Source organism: Myotis lucifugus, unplaced genomic scaffold, assembly GCF_000147115.1.
Source record: "Myotis lucifugus unplaced genomic scaffold, Myoluc2.0 scaffold_513, whole genome shotgun sequence".
In the NCBI taxonomy this organism is placed as follows: domain Eukaryota; kingdom Metazoa; phylum Chordata; class Mammalia; order Chiroptera; family Vespertilionidae; genus Myotis; species Myotis lucifugus.
Window position 1 is genome coordinate 577,170 of NW_005871561.1, and position 14,938 is coordinate 592,107.

At 47.3% G+C, this 14,938-nt stretch overlaps 1 protein-coding gene across 3 annotated transcripts in view; it reads right to left on the reverse strand.

Moving 5' to 3' along the window:
* Positions 1–14,938, reverse strand: part of TOP3A (DNA topoisomerase III alpha) — a 39,376-nt gene that overhangs the window by 13,192 nt on the left and 11,246 nt on the right. For 2 of the 3 annotated variants that reach the window (XM_006103852.3, XM_023745066.1), the window contains exons 2-13: positions 13,609–13,668; positions 12,574–12,647; positions 11,505–11,580; positions 10,664–10,772; positions 8,911–9,054; positions 8,587–8,757; positions 8,235–8,335; positions 6,196–6,270; positions 4,493–4,575; positions 3,144–3,351; positions 888–1,073; positions 588–717 (exon numbers count right to left, since the gene is read on the reverse strand). In XM_006103852.3, the coding sequence (XP_006103914.1) occupies positions 588–717; positions 888–1,073; positions 3,144–3,351; positions 4,493–4,575; positions 6,196–6,270; positions 8,235–8,335; positions 8,587–8,757; positions 8,911–9,054; positions 10,664–10,772; positions 11,505–11,580; positions 12,574–12,647; positions 13,609–13,668 (1,417 nt within the window). The remainder of the gene's footprint in view (positions 1–587; positions 718–887; positions 1,074–3,143; positions 3,352–4,492; positions 4,576–6,195; positions 6,271–8,234; positions 8,336–8,586; positions 8,758–8,910; positions 9,055–10,663; positions 10,773–11,504; positions 11,581–12,573; positions 12,648–13,608; positions 13,669–14,938) is intronic. The other variant, XM_023745065.1, reaches the window with a different exon arrangement.

A 14,938-nucleotide genomic window follows, 5' to 3' on the forward strand; every position in this document is an offset into this window, starting at 1 on the left:
GTCTGTGTCACTCACTCTACTGCAGTGGTCTAGAGTCTAGACTCTACTAGACCAAACCCACAGTAACTCTCAGGCGCCTGTGTGTATGTGTGAGTGTGTGCGTGTGGTGCAGGGTCTGAGGTGCCTGTGTGTGTATACGTGTGTGTGTGTGTGTGGTGCAGGGACTGAGGCGCCTGTGTGTATGTGTGTGTGTGTGTGTGTGTGTGGTGCAGGGTCTGAGGTGCCTGTGTGTGTGTGTGTGTGTGTGTATGTGTGTGGTGCAGGGTCTGAGGCACGTGTGTGTGTGTGTGTGTGTGTGTGTGTGTGTGTGTGTGTGGTGCAGGGTCTGAGGCACCTGTGTGTATGTGTGTATGTGTGTGTGTGTGTGTGTGATACAGGGTCTGAGGCGCCTGTGTGTACATGTGTGGTGCAGAACAGTGGTAAGAACACTGACTGGGAGTTATTTGGACCTACATTTTAATAAAACACACTTTGAGACCTTAGGTTAAGTCCCTAACTTCTCTGAGCCTCACTTCAGCTATAAGGCAGGGTCCACATTAGTTGTTGTGCTTGAGAGCTGCTAGTTACCATGGTGATGAGCTACTGACCAATGCCATGCTTCTCCATGAGGGCAATGAGGTCGGCTTCAGTGAGCAGCTGGGGTGGACTGGTCTCCCCGTCTACCATCTCCACGGTGCTGGGCTGAAAGCAGGAGCCTCTCTCATACACAGGGAGGGTCTACAGAGAGCAGAAGCGTCAGTCAAACCATTCTGCCACGGCACTCAGCAAAAGACAGCTTCCGGTCCTGGGAACATGCCCCAGTCTAGCAATGGTTCTAGGGTGGGGCCACGACTGCCTTCCCGTCCCCCGGGGCCCACGGTGGTCTGACTGCACCTATGATTTATCACCTTGTCGCTCCAGCGATCATATGGGTACACATCCAGATAGTTTCGGGCCAGAATCATGAGACCATGGGCCACAAAGCGTTCCTGAGAGATGTCAATCTCCACAGTAGTCTCCTGCCCCTGAGCATCCTGGGAGCAGCAAGCTAGGAAATGGCGAACGATAAACTCATATAGTCGCTGTTCATCTCCCTGTGAAGAAAAGAAAGCTGAAACTCCCTCCAGATCCAGAACAACGCCGCTCGGGTCCTAGCACCACTGCTGTGCCACCTGTTTAGGCCCCTCTCAGGCCACAGTCTGCACAGAACAGAGCGCACCACTCCTGCTCCCCTGCTTGAACGTGGCGAGCCAGGCCCCGGCCCTGTGTGCTATGGATGTAGGCTGATAAACCGCACGACTCTAGTCAGGCAAAGATAAGCAAGAGAGTCATGCTGCCCTCAACAGCGGGAAGTGACGTTTTGGCCATAAACCCAACCTAAACAGACAACCAGGTGAAAGCATAAGGAGTAACAAGGCGCCCTCGTACATTAGATACAGAGTAAGTTTGCATCCAGCAGCCTTAGACCAACTTCATGACACGGGGCTGGTGATTTTCTCCCAATTCAGTAATCTAGCATTTGGTGAGGCTCAGTCTATCAAGAGCCCATAAGATGTTCATGCTTGTATCCATTAATGCTCTAAGAATGTATTAGGAGAAAATAATGAGAGATCTGCACTAATATTTATGTATATACCTGTTAACTTTAGTATATCATGTATCTAAAAGCTGGAACAACTTAATCCTTCAGAAACAGACTTGGCAAAATAAGTTACAGACCAGCTATGCAGTCATTAAATATACTTTAAAATATTTCAGCACATGGAGAAACATAAAATGGAAAAAAATAGTTTATGAACTATTTAAGGCTGCAATTTTAATGTAAGAATATTATACATATGCATAGAAAACAGATGGTTCTCAGGAGGAGGTAAGATTAGAGGACATCTTTTTCTTTCTTACAATCTTCTCTATTTTCTCAGTTGTCTAAAATGAACATGTATTACTTTTTAAATCAGAAAAAAAATAGCCTGGCCTGTGTTGCTCAGCGGTTGAGCATCAACCTATGAACCAGGAGGTCAGCGCACATGCCTGGGTTGTGAGCTTGATCCCTAGTGTGGGGCGTGCAGGAGGCAGCTGATCAATGATTCTCTATTTCTCTCTTCTCCTTTCCTCTCTGAAATCAATAAAAATATGTATTTTTTAAAAAAGAGAAAGAATAATGTGTTACTAAAAGGAGAAAGAGTCATAACCGGTTTGGCTCAGTGGATAGAGCATCGGCCCTTGGACTGAAGGGCCCTGGGTTTGATTCTGGTCAAGGGCATGTACCTTGGTTGCGGGCTCAATCCCCAGTAGGAGTGTGCAGAGGCAGCTGATCGATGTTTCCAACTCTCTATCCCTCTCCCTTCCTCTCTGTAAAATCAATAAAATATAAAAAAATAAAATTAAAAAAGAAGGAGAAAGAAGCCCGGCTCAGTGGATTGAATGCTGTCCCATGCACCAAGAGGCCTCTGGTTCGAGTCCCGGTCAGGGCATACTCCTGGGGGTGTGCAGGAGGCAGCCGATTGATGTTTCTATTTTCTCCCTCTCCCTTCCTCTCTAAAAAAAAAAAAAAAAAAAAAAAAAAAAAAAATTTAAAGAAAAAAAAGGAAGAAATAAGAAAAGGAAGAACAAGAAGGGAGGAGGAGGAAGAAAGAAGGAAAAAGAAGAAGATACCAGACTTCACTAACCTGCAGATGTCAAAAAGCCTGACTAGCTGTGGCATCACGGAGCTTCCTCCCCAGCTGAGCACATGCTAAGTGTGACAGTCTTGCTGAGTGGAGTATGGCAGGAGGGGATGTGAAAGTTTGGGGAAGGCAATGGAAACGGATCCAGTTTTGGGAGGATGAATAGGATTCTTCCAGGTGACAAGGGAACGAGAGGGCCAGGGTTCTGTGTGGGTGGGGGGCTGTGCAGAGAAGCAGCAGAGGGAGCTGACAGAGAGTGGGGAAGTGGGTGGGCCGGGTAGAGAGCAGAACCCACCATAGGGGTCTTTCATGGAAGCCAGGCAGAAGACTGTGAAATAGGAGAGAGAGCTTGTACAATAACATCTCTTTTCTGAAATGGAGGAGATATTTCACAATCACGTAGTTCCTACAATAAGAGCCCACGAGAGTAAATTCAAATACCACTGACCCCTCACCTCCCTCTGGGTCCCAGGAGGCAGCAGAGCCAGGGAAACCAACCTGCAAGCTGTTGGTGTATTTGGTGGGGTGGATGGGAGGGTGAGCTTGATCAGATTTGTTCCCGTTGCGTGGGGTGGGGCCCCCCCGCTCTAGAATGCTCTGGGCAAAGGGCCCCCAGCGTGGATCCGGGGTCTGCTGCTCCACCAGTGCTGTCAGGTTTAAGTCTCTGGGGAAAATGTTTGTTTCAGTTCTGGGATAGCTGATGTACCTAAAACAAAGGCAGACAAACAGAACAAGAGATTGGTCCATAAACAACTGAATTCGGTTGAAAACACCTGGTGACACCAGCAATAATTCATCTGAGCCAGCCAACTCAAATGAAGGCAACCTTGGTTACCTACGCTGATAGAAGTCCTGAGATGTGCCCCCCAGAAGGGGTGAGAGACGCAAAGAAGTCAAAGGATAAATGAAGGGAGGGCACAGCAAGGGCACACTCTCAGCTCGGCTCTGCCAGCAGCTGTGTGGCCGGGCACATCCAGGGCCTTCTCTATGTCAGTCTGACAGAGCAACGATGGCCCCACAGCTACAACAGTGCACACGCCTACACTTCCCTCCAGGCACAGACACAGCAGTGCTGCCCAGTGAACTGCAATGTAGATCCATGTGTAATTAAAGCTTTTGTTAGCCACTTAAACATTACTGAGATTGTTTGCGTTCTTTTTTTCATGCAAATCTTTGAAACCCAGTGTATATTTCACACTTAAGCACATCCTAACTCAGACACCCCAAATTTCAGGCACTCAGCAGTCAGCTGTAGTGTGGCTGCCATGCCGGTCTGTGCGGATCACACTGGCCCTGGATGGCACGGGGGGCCCATGACCCTGGAGGCAGGATGGCTTACAACAGGCAAACAACTCCTAAAGCAGTGGTCCTCAACCTTCTGGCCCTTTAAATACAGTTCCTCATGTTGTGACCCAACCATAAAATTATTTTCGTTGCTACTTCATAACTGTAATGTTGCTACTGTTATGAATCGTAATGTAAATATCTGATATGCAGGATGGTCTTAGGCGACCCCTGTGAAAGGGTCGTTCGACCACCAAAGGGGTCACGACCCACAGGTTGAGAACCGCTGTCCTAAAGGTAAGGTGCTGCCTGCAACCTGCCAGGGCCCAGGGGGAGTTGCTGGGGGATCAAGACTGGGATTTGAATTTACTCTATGGACCCTTGTTTTAGAAGAGATTCTGAAATAACTTTTTCATTATTAGGAGAGAGAAGTCAGTATCAAAATTCTTCTACTTCAGAGCTTAAGTGATATCTAGACAGTGTGTTTCCCCATAAACTCTATTTCTAAAGTATTTCACGTTGATGAAGATGCATCAAATTCTACCCACAGGTGAGACATTTACCCCTGAGTGTAGAGTTTCTCGGCGATCCTCATGGTCTCTTTGGCGCTTATTCTCAGCTTGCGAGACGCCAGCTTCTCCAGCTCCTGTGAATGTCAGCAGGCACGTTAGGGTGTAGCGCAGCCAGAGGGCACGGCACAGCCACACCGCCATCTCCAGACTGGCTGGGCCCGTCGCTCCAGCTGCTGTCACTTAGAGGGAGAAAGACTGTGCTGAGCGCAAATTCCTGGGCCTGCCCAGCAGAGCCAGGATCTACTCCAGTGGTTCTCAGACCCTGATGTGCAGAAGCAAGAATCACCTGGGAAGCAAGCAGATTCCCAGGCCCTGAGCACTAGGGATTCTGACATAAGCAGGGAGAGGCCGGCAATCTGCATTAAAAAAAACCCAACTTGAGGATATGGTATTATTGATTTATAGAGAGAAGGAAGAGAGAGAGACATCAATGTGAGACAGAAACATCGATCAGTTGTCCCTGTGGGCCCTGTGACTGGGGATGGAACCCTTAACCTAGGTATGTGCCCTGACTGGGAATTGAATCCACAACCTTTTAGTGTAGGAGATGATGCTCCAACCAACTGAGCCACCCAGCCAGGAAAGGAAATCTGCGTTTTTTAACAAGCACCTAATACAGATTCTAACACAGACAGTCTGAGCACCCGTTTGGGAACACCCTTCGAATCCTGGACGTTCCCCTGAATGATGAATGCCATTCTGCCAGCCTCCTGGGGGAGAACCGGCTGCCCTTTCCCCCGACTGACATTCCACAATGCTCGGCTACATGGCAAAGCGTGTCCACCCGGCGGGGGAGAAACACTCCTGCCTACGGTCTGGAAGTAATGCTGACTCGCGCGCGGCCCCTAACACGCACGGCCCCAGCACATGTGGCCCCCAGCACGCGCGGCCCCAGCACATGTGGCCCCAGCACATGCAGCCCCCAGCACATGCGGCCCCAGCACATGCAGCCCCCAGCACATGCCCCAGCACATGCGGCCCCCAGCACATGCGGCCCCCAGCACATGCGGCCCCAGCACATGCGGCCTCAGCACATGCAGCCCCCAGCACGCGCGGCCCCAGCACATGCGGCCCCCAGCACATGCGGCCCCAGCACATGCGGCCCCAGCACATGTGGCCCCCAGCACATGCGGCCCCCAGCACATGCGGCCCCAGCACATGGGGCCCCCAGCACGCGCCCTCTGCGTTTTCAGCCTCTGGAGTCGGCCTTGACAGGATGTTCTCTGACTTTTCCTGCACACTGGGGACTTGGAAGGGGAACCCCAATGTGTTTACTCAGACTGTGTCCCATTGGGTGGGGCTCGTAAAGCAGATATTTAAATATTTATATATTATGCAGAAACATTTTTTAAAAAAGAACGTAGCTGGGAAAAACAAAGTATTCCAATTACAACTCTAAAAAATAAGCATATGAAAAAAAGAAGGCACCAAGGTTACACCAGTAATGACACAAGAATGGTGAGGTGATGGTTGATTTATCTCCCTTTGTTGTTTCCCAAACTCCACATAAAATAGTTATATTGCATTAATAACTTAAATATTAAAAAAGCAGAGGCCAAGCAGGCCCAGGGTTTGGAGTTTCTGTTTTTTCCAAGTGCTTTCCTGTGTGGCCCTGTGAAGAGTGATGTCACTGGGCCATGGTCTGGTCCCCAAAACAGGAAGTCAGGGGCTGGCGCAATCCCCCCAGAACGTACCACAGTGTCCAAAGCTTGAGGCCTCCACTTGCTCTTTGCCTTGGAACTGACCTCCACCACAGTCGCCCTGGGGTCCTGGAAAGCCAAGAAAAGCAGAGGCACGTGAACCTGCTGGTGCCCGTCTGCCGCTTTCCCACAAGGCCCTGCTCAGCATTCTGCTCACCCACCGTCAGCAGAGACCCTGCTCATCCCGCGGAAGCGCTCCATGTACACCGGCTGTCGTCCAGTGTGGTGGGTGCCATCACCACCTTCCCACTCAAACAAGACCACAAGGGGCAACCTCACAAGCCCTCCGGTGCCCCCCTGGAGCCTGTGGACGACAGCAGCCTACACCTCTCCTAAGTATGGTCTCCAATCTCGCGTGCATGGAGTTACTTTTTTTTTAAAATTCTTGATAATACAGAATTAGAAATAGGAGAAATTCTATAATACAAGCTGAAGAAACTCTAATTTTAAGACCAACTTCACACTTTTAAGAGACTTCAAGTAGACAAAGAACTCAACTTAAGTGATTTGGAAATGAGAATATTTATGTATCAAAATCCAAATCTCTCTTTCCAATAGACTGGGACCAGGTGCGCTTGACAAGGAGCTCAAAGTATCCCACCTGCTTTTTTTGGGTACCATCCTATATAATAAAAGCGCAGTATGCAAACTGTCCCCTCAACCGGGAGTTGTCCAGGAGTTTGACCAGGGGGCGGGGCCAGCCAGTGGAAGGGAGGGAGATCCTGGCCAGCGGCGGCAGCAGCAGGCGACGAGGGTGGGGGGTGGGGGGAAGGGATGAAGGTCCCAGTGGCGGCAGGGGGCCAGAGGAAGGGAGGAAGTACCCAGCCGGCAGCCAGCAGCCACTAGGGACCCTACCAGTGCACGAACTTTGTGCACTGGGCCTCTAGTATCCTAATAAAGCACATAAAAGGGCAGGTCTTTTTACTGAAGAGATAAATGTACAGGGTGGCTGTGTGACCTTCATGGTCAAAGGGTGAAGTAGTGGACAGACAAGTGACTCCTGGGAGGCAGCGTGGTCTGCAGGAGCTGGAGTCAGACACACTGGGACCCAGTCCCTGCTCTGCCCCTTACTGGCTCCAATGTGTCTGTGCAGTTCCTTCACTCTCTCTAGCCCCTCATCTGTAAAATGAGACCGCCACCCGCGTAGGCAGTGCTCTAAAGAAAGTCACATGTAAACACATGGTGTGTCTGGCATGAAGCAGGTGCTCAATAGTCATTACTTTCCCTTAGCAAATCCATGCTAACCCTGCCAATGGCTACAGCTGAGAAGCACAGCTGACTCATCAAACCTAGAGAGCTCCAAGTTTTCTTTAGGTGCCACAGCGTGCAGCCCCTGGGTGAACACCGGCAGTTGTGTGCTGACTGACAGGAAGCAGCACCGCAAAGTGGACGGTCAGCCTGAGGGACACAGCTGAGCTACTGACTGGCCTGTGGCTGAGGAGTCCTTTGCATGTGCTGCTCTCTTGACTGCCACACGCTTTCCCCAGGCCCTCCTGGGCTGCCTGCTGCTAATCACTCCGGCCTTCCCTCACATACCTTTCATGACCACCATGCCTAGAACAGCCCCCTTCCTGCTCCCCCTGGCCATTCTCTATTCATTTATCCTTTTACCTCCAGTCCTTTATCATTGTGTAAAACTAACTTGTTCACTCATTTGAGATTTTCATCTCTTTAGATTTCATCTGACCAATGGCTGAAAGAGTCAGACCAGAAGCTGTCCAGCTCCTTCCACTCTGAGAGTGCACGGCCCGCCCTGGCCCAGCTGGTCCTTATCAGCTGCTATGACAGGCCTCGGCTTCAGGGGAGAGTTTAGCAAACATTTCTCATTTTACCTAAAAATTCCACAGGTCCTTTTCTTCCCCAATTTTTAGTGCTGTTTTCATGAGGTTCTACTCTTACTGGTCCCAAAAAGTGATATCCTGAAAGCTACAGCTCAGGGGGAAACGGGACAGGATCGCTTCCGCCACTAGAGAGGGACTGACTTGGGAAATTACAATTTTCCCAGATCACTGAGATTTCAAAATATTTCTTACCTCCATGCACAGCTGATAGAGGACAAGACAAGCCGTGTGGTTAAAGAGACGATGCCTTTTCCAACTGAATTCTACGACGCCGTCTCTGTGGTCATGCGTTACTATTGGGGAAACACAAACAGGAAGGCTGTGCCTCAGCCACATGATATGACAGGTAAACTAGGAGTATTACAGTGAAAGTCAAAAGAATATGAAATACAGCAGGTCACTGAGGAAACGTTAAGTGGATTCTGAATATTATAATGGGGTAGAATAAAGAACAGCAAAGCTAAAAATCAAGTAAACAGTGAATTAGAGCCCTTGGTTATTCTGGGCCTGTGGGTTCCACATCATAAACAAGTCCCAGCCCTACCTTTAATTCTATGGAAGAGTTCTGGCACGAAAGCCTGAATGGCTTTAAACCTCTCCACCACAAACCCCAGGGTTGGGAACTGGCAGCTGCCGTAACTGATTAGCTGCTCTGCCAACACCTGGGGGAAAATCTTCTGCAGCCTTAGGGTCTGGAACCTCGTGAAGGCAGCTCCTGGAAAGCGAGGAAGGAAAGGAAGAACAAGAAAATGATGAACTGCAAGGTCAAAGCCAGCTGCACACATTTACACACAAACCTCACCCTTGGTCCCGTAACCAAAGCCCAACAGCTGCATGTGCCAGCAAAGGAGCGGGTGTGGCCCCTCACCGATCCGCAGGTCCAGCTCCTGCCTCACGTCCACAGCATCGCTCACTCTCTGGTCGGGCTGGGTCAGGTTTTCACAGGCCATCGTGACGGCTCGGGGGGTGATCTCAGAGAAACGGGCCCTCAACACCTGCAGACTGGGCTTCACTGCAGAATAGAAAGAGTGGCCAAGGTCAAAGCCAAGTCACACTGCCCTCTCATCATAAAGGCCACCTGGGACGAAGAAAGCTGGGCAGTTCAAGAAGCTGTGAAGCATCCGATTGAAAGAGCAATATGCTTCCTGAGAGGGGATTCATTACAGCCGCCAAGCTGAGCACTGTCAGTAACGACAGCGGGCTGAATTTAGCTATTAACTGAGACCGGCTTAGTGAGCCTTTCAAGACTTTAATTTCACTTGCTCTCAGACCTTTCGGGAAGAGAAAAACGTTAATTAATAGATCCTATGGGGGATTTCGTGTCCTGTCATAGAAATAACACATCCACTCTCCCTGGAAGTTAATGCATTTAAATGCGAGAGTCGCCTTGGCTCAGCTCAGCTGGCTGGAGTGCCGTCCCACACACTGAAGGCTGTGGGTTCCATTCCCAGTCAGGGCACATACTTAGGTTGCGGGTTCCATACCCAGTCGGGGTGCATACTGGAGGCAACCGATCGATGTTTCCCACTCACATCGATGCTTCTCTTTCTCTCTCCTTCATCCTTCCTCTCTTTAAAAAAAAATCAATACCTTACAACAAAAATTTTTTTAAATTAAAACAAATTTTCAGGAATCACTATAGCTTCAGACTCACATTTAAGTTCACTTCAACATTTGTTAATGTTCAGGAGATAAAATTTAATATAGATTTTAAACAATGGAATCTTGCCCTGGCCGGTGTGTTAAGTGGTTAGAGCATCGGCCTGCCCACCGGAGGGTCTTGGGTTCGATTTCCGGTCAAGGGCATGTACCTGGGATGCAGGTTCCATTCCCACCCATAGTGGGGGCAAGTGTGGGAAGCAACAAATCCATCAATGTTTCTCTATTCCTCCCTCTCCCTCCCCCCTCTGTAAAAACCAGTGGAAAAAATATTCTCACTCCTTGGATGAAGATTTTAAAAAAGGAGTCTTACATAATGTTATTAACCATGTTACCTCAACAAACTTAATTTTAAGATTGATCTGAGAGAGAAACCTCAAGCTTCGGCCCCATTTATGCGCTCACTGGTTGATTCTTGTATGCCCTGACCAGGGAGCGAGCCTGCAACCTTGTTGTATTGGGTCAACTTTTCAATCAACTGAGCTATCTGGCCAGGGAGGCTACTGACTGATGTTTCTTTCTCTCTCTGTCTCTGTCTCTGTCTCTCTCTCTCTCTCTCTCACTCTCTGCCTCTCCCTTACTATCTCCCTTAAAAAGAACCAATAAAAAATATTTAAAATAAATAAAAAATAGAAAATAAAGTCCCTGTTTCCAAGGAGCTGGCAATGTACTTGGGGCTAATACGCAGTAAGGCCGGGGCTACCGGATCTGCGTGGTTGGCTCATTCAGTCCCCACGGCTCTGGGAACTGTGCCAGGCTGGCGGGCTTTCCAGAAGAGGAAGCCAAGGCTCCCAGGGGGTCAGTGACTTGCTCCAGGACACACACCCGTGCGAATGGCAAGGGGACTCAGGAGGAAGAGTATATAGGGAGGAACTCAGGCGCAGCCACTCACACATCTATGCCGGAGAATCATCTATTTACGCCTTCCCAAAGGACAGGAACTCAGAAGGGGCATCACTTACCAGCCTTGCATACGTGGATAATCTCAAACCCAATGTTTTCACCCTCTCTATCACAGTCGGTCCAGATCACCAGGGCCTGGCACTGCCGAGTCTCTCGTTCCAGAGTTTTCTGAAGTTGGTAGGGAAAGAGCAGTGAGAGCACAGCCCGCGGTGGGACTACTTTGCACCTCTCCACTAAACAGACCTGACTGAGCATTAGCAACGTTCTTGGAATATGCACCATGGTGAGAAAAAGAAACCAGAGAAAGCTATGCTTACAGCTCTCGGGGTGGTGAAGAAACTAGCACAGCCTTCCAGCTTAGAGTCACACTCACCAATGAGCTTCTAGAAGCCTGAGGTTAATGCAACTATACCAGCAAGAAGAGACCTGAAACTCAGTCCTAACAGCACATGGGACTCTAGTGGGTCTGGTTATGTCATGTCTGGTTTAAAAAGAATGGACCCCTAATTGAGTTTCATCCCAAGGTTTCCCAGTCAGCACTGAATTAGCTACAGGTGTTCTGACTGCTTGAAAACTCACAATTTACTGTCAAAGGACCATTTACACACTTTGTAGTCTCTTCATTCTAACTAGAGATGGGGTCAGAGCTAGAATTAGTAATTTAACAATACTTATTCTGAGAGTTTATTTCAACAACTATTATTCACAAAAAGGCTGACTCCAGTCCCTTGGCCACTTGGTTTCAATGGCCTCATTTTGGGAATACTTTTTTGAATCATGGCACTTAGTTTGGTGGGAAACTTTGCTTCTGAATTCAATGCATTCAAAATACAGAAATCACTCAGTTCAATTATCTCGTGGTGGTTCAACTCCAGTGCCATGTCTTCCAAAAGATCCCACCTTGATGTCTACAAAGTTCTCTGGGCAGTACTTCTCAATTTCTGCTTCAAAGAGGACAAGGGGATTGCAGCTCTGCCTAGAAGAGAAATGGAAACACACAAAGCCCGCCTCAGCACGACGGGAAAACTCTGCCCCGTGCAGCCGGGGAGGCACCCACAGAAAGCCCCGCATGAAATGCCAGAGGGTCAAAAGCAAGACTCAGACCCTCTGCACATGCACTTGCCACTTCCCAGGAGCACTAGCAGGAGCTGCTAGGAAGACATTCTAGAAGCCTCCATGCATATCTGCTATCGGAGAAATGCAACCCAATGACTGCATGACAAAGCTCTGGCTATTTTGGGGAGCACACTGCAATGGCTCTTTAAACCTGTGGTGAATCAGTTAATCCAAGGTCATTTCTACAGCCTCACGCTTTGTTCCCCCCAGAACTCATATTCTGGAATCCTAACACCAAAGTGATGGTGCTAGGAGGTGAGGCCTTTGGGGGTGATTAGGTCATGAGGGTGGAGCCTCATGAGTGGGATCAGGATGCTTATAAAAGAGGCCACACAAACTCCCTAGACCAGTGGTTATCAACCTTCCTAATGCCGAGACCCTTTAATACAGTTCCTCATGTTGTGGTAACCCCCAATTTCATTGTTACAAATTGAACATAATTAAAGCATAGTGATTAATCACAAAAACAATATGTAATTATATATGTGTTTTCCGATGGTCTTAGGTGACCCCTGTGAAAGGGTTGTTCGACCCCCAACGGGGTCGTGACCCACAGGTTGAGAACCGCTGCCCTAGACCTTCCACCAGGTAAAGGCGCAGTGAGAGGCCGGCGGTCGGCACCCGGACCATGCTGGCACTCTGACCTCCTCCTTCAGCCTCCGTAACTGGGAGAAGTAAATTTGTTGTTTATAAACCAACCAGTCTGTGGTATTTTGCTATAATAGCGTGAACTGACTCAGTCATCTTAGTATTATAGGTTACACAATAGGATCAATATGCCTCAAAATTCCTGTAATGTTCTACAACTTACTGTAATAATTGGAAAGTTCCGCCCCCCAAGAATTGTACTGACCATTTACGAAACTGCATCTGGAAATCATGAGCCAGCAAATGTCCAGAAACCGAGGTCATTATCATGGTAACATTCTAAATGGTAACAAAATTTGAGTCAGTCTTTTAGCAACTATATTTTGTTACATCATTCAAATAAAAGGGAGAAACTTCTATTAAGGAAATAAAAGTGGTTGGGGGTGGGGGGAGAAATGAATAGGTGGTATAGAGGATTTGTAGGGCAGTGAAAGTAATAATGGATATATGTTTACTTATATTTGTCCAAACCCAAAGAAAGCACAACATGGAATGAACCCTAATGTAAACTATGGACTCTGAGTGATTATAATGTGTCCAGGTAGGTTTGTCAGTTATAACAAATATACCACTGTGTTGAGGGATCTTTTTTTGTTTTGTTTTTTTCTTTTCTTAATGAGGGATGTTTATAATGAGGGAGGCTGTGTGTGTGTATGGGGGGGAGGGGCAGAGGGTATGTGGTAACTCTGTACCTTCCTCTCCCCTCAATTTTGCTGTGAATCTGAAATTGCTCTAAAAAATTAAAGTATTAAAAAAATACACAAACAAAAAAACCCAGTTGATTGGGAAGAAACAAACATAAATAGAGCTCTTTGAAGCCAAAAGCCATAGTAATACAATGAAATCACCATTTTAATTCTAGTACCCTGATGCTTTTTGTAGCATTTAAAATTCCCCCCAACTGTTGCACATTAGCTTCTTGTTATAAAAACAGCTGAGATGGGACCACATTTTTTATTAAAAAGAGACTTCCTTACAAATTATAAAGTAGTCACCTGTAACCAGGGATCTTTAGGTTATAACAATAGTTATTCTTAAAAGATGGCGACATATTCTACAATGGCCAGGCTGACTAACTCTTCTGGATTAAGTAATTCTAAAATACAAGCAATTTAGGGAGAACTTGTAGTAAACAGCTGCTCTTTTTAGCCATGATTAAAAACGGAGAGAATGCACACCAAAGTGGCACCTTATCTGAAAGCACGCCTCCGTTGTACGATAGAAATACTGTACCACCCACCTGGCCACACAGATGATAATCAAATTCATAGATCTTGTTGAATTTAGAAAGTCCTTCCCTCTATAAAACAAAACAAACAAAATACATAAACCAAATAAGAAGGATTCCTCAGCATAAAGATCAAGCAAAACCCTGCTAAGTGAGAACATTAAAAATGCAACAGCATTTCCTATAGAGGCGAGGCTCCCTTATTAAGACCATTTATTTAGTGGCCCCTTAAACACAGGTACAAGCATGGACCCGATAAGGACCATGGAGTTTGTATGCTGGAAGGCAACTTTGAGATCAGCTAATACAACATCTTTTTATAGATGAGAATGGACTTGTCTAAGGTCACAAGACAAATTAATGGCAGAGAAAGGATTAGGGCACAGCTCTTTTGATTCTCTCTTTCCTCTCCACACATTCCTACCACTTCCTGACTATAAAATTGTACCAATAAACTGTGAATGTGGGCAAATCATTCACCTTTCTGAACCTCAATTTATTGTTGAATGAAGTTACCTCTAAGGTCTCCCTGGCTCTGAAATCTATGGACACTATGAGACCCACTCAGGACTGGGTCAGTCTACACAGCACTTCAGCTGCACTTCTGGATGAGCAAGAGCCTCTCTGAGGAGACCCCATCTTCTTCCCAAGAGGCTAAAAGTACAACGGACCCCTGAACAAGACGGGGTTGGGCAGCAACCCCCTACTCAGTCAAAAAACCCTCATGTAACTTTTTAAAATTCTCACCGGAGGTTATGTTTTTACTGATTTTGAGAGAGAGACAGGGAGGGTGGGAGGGAGAGAGAGGAACATTGAGGGGACAGAGAAACATCAATCAGCCTCCCCCTGCATGCACCCCGGCTGGGAATTAAACCACAAATTTTGGTGTACTGATGATGCTCTAACCAACTGTGCCACCAGGGCCGCATATAACTTTTGACTCCCCCGAAACTTAACTACTAGTAGCCTACTGTTGACCGGCTTAATAATGTAAACAGTTAGCATATATTTTGTACGAAATATGTATTGAATACTGTGTTCTTACAGTAAACTAGGGAAAAGAAAGTGCTATTAAGAAAATTATAAGGAAAATACATTTACAATACTGTACATATTTATTAAAAAAATCCACGCATACGTGAACCCATGCAGTTCAAACCCATGTTGTTCAAGGGTCAACTGTATTTGTGTATGTGAGTTTCACACCGACAATGCGCAGAAGACAAGAGACAGGCAAAATGGGAACTGAGGAAATTTCCATTCAAGGGCCAAGAAAATCGCTGTGGACAAGATTCTCCCTCAGCCTCACAAATACAATTTTTCTGGGTGGAACACTGAATGA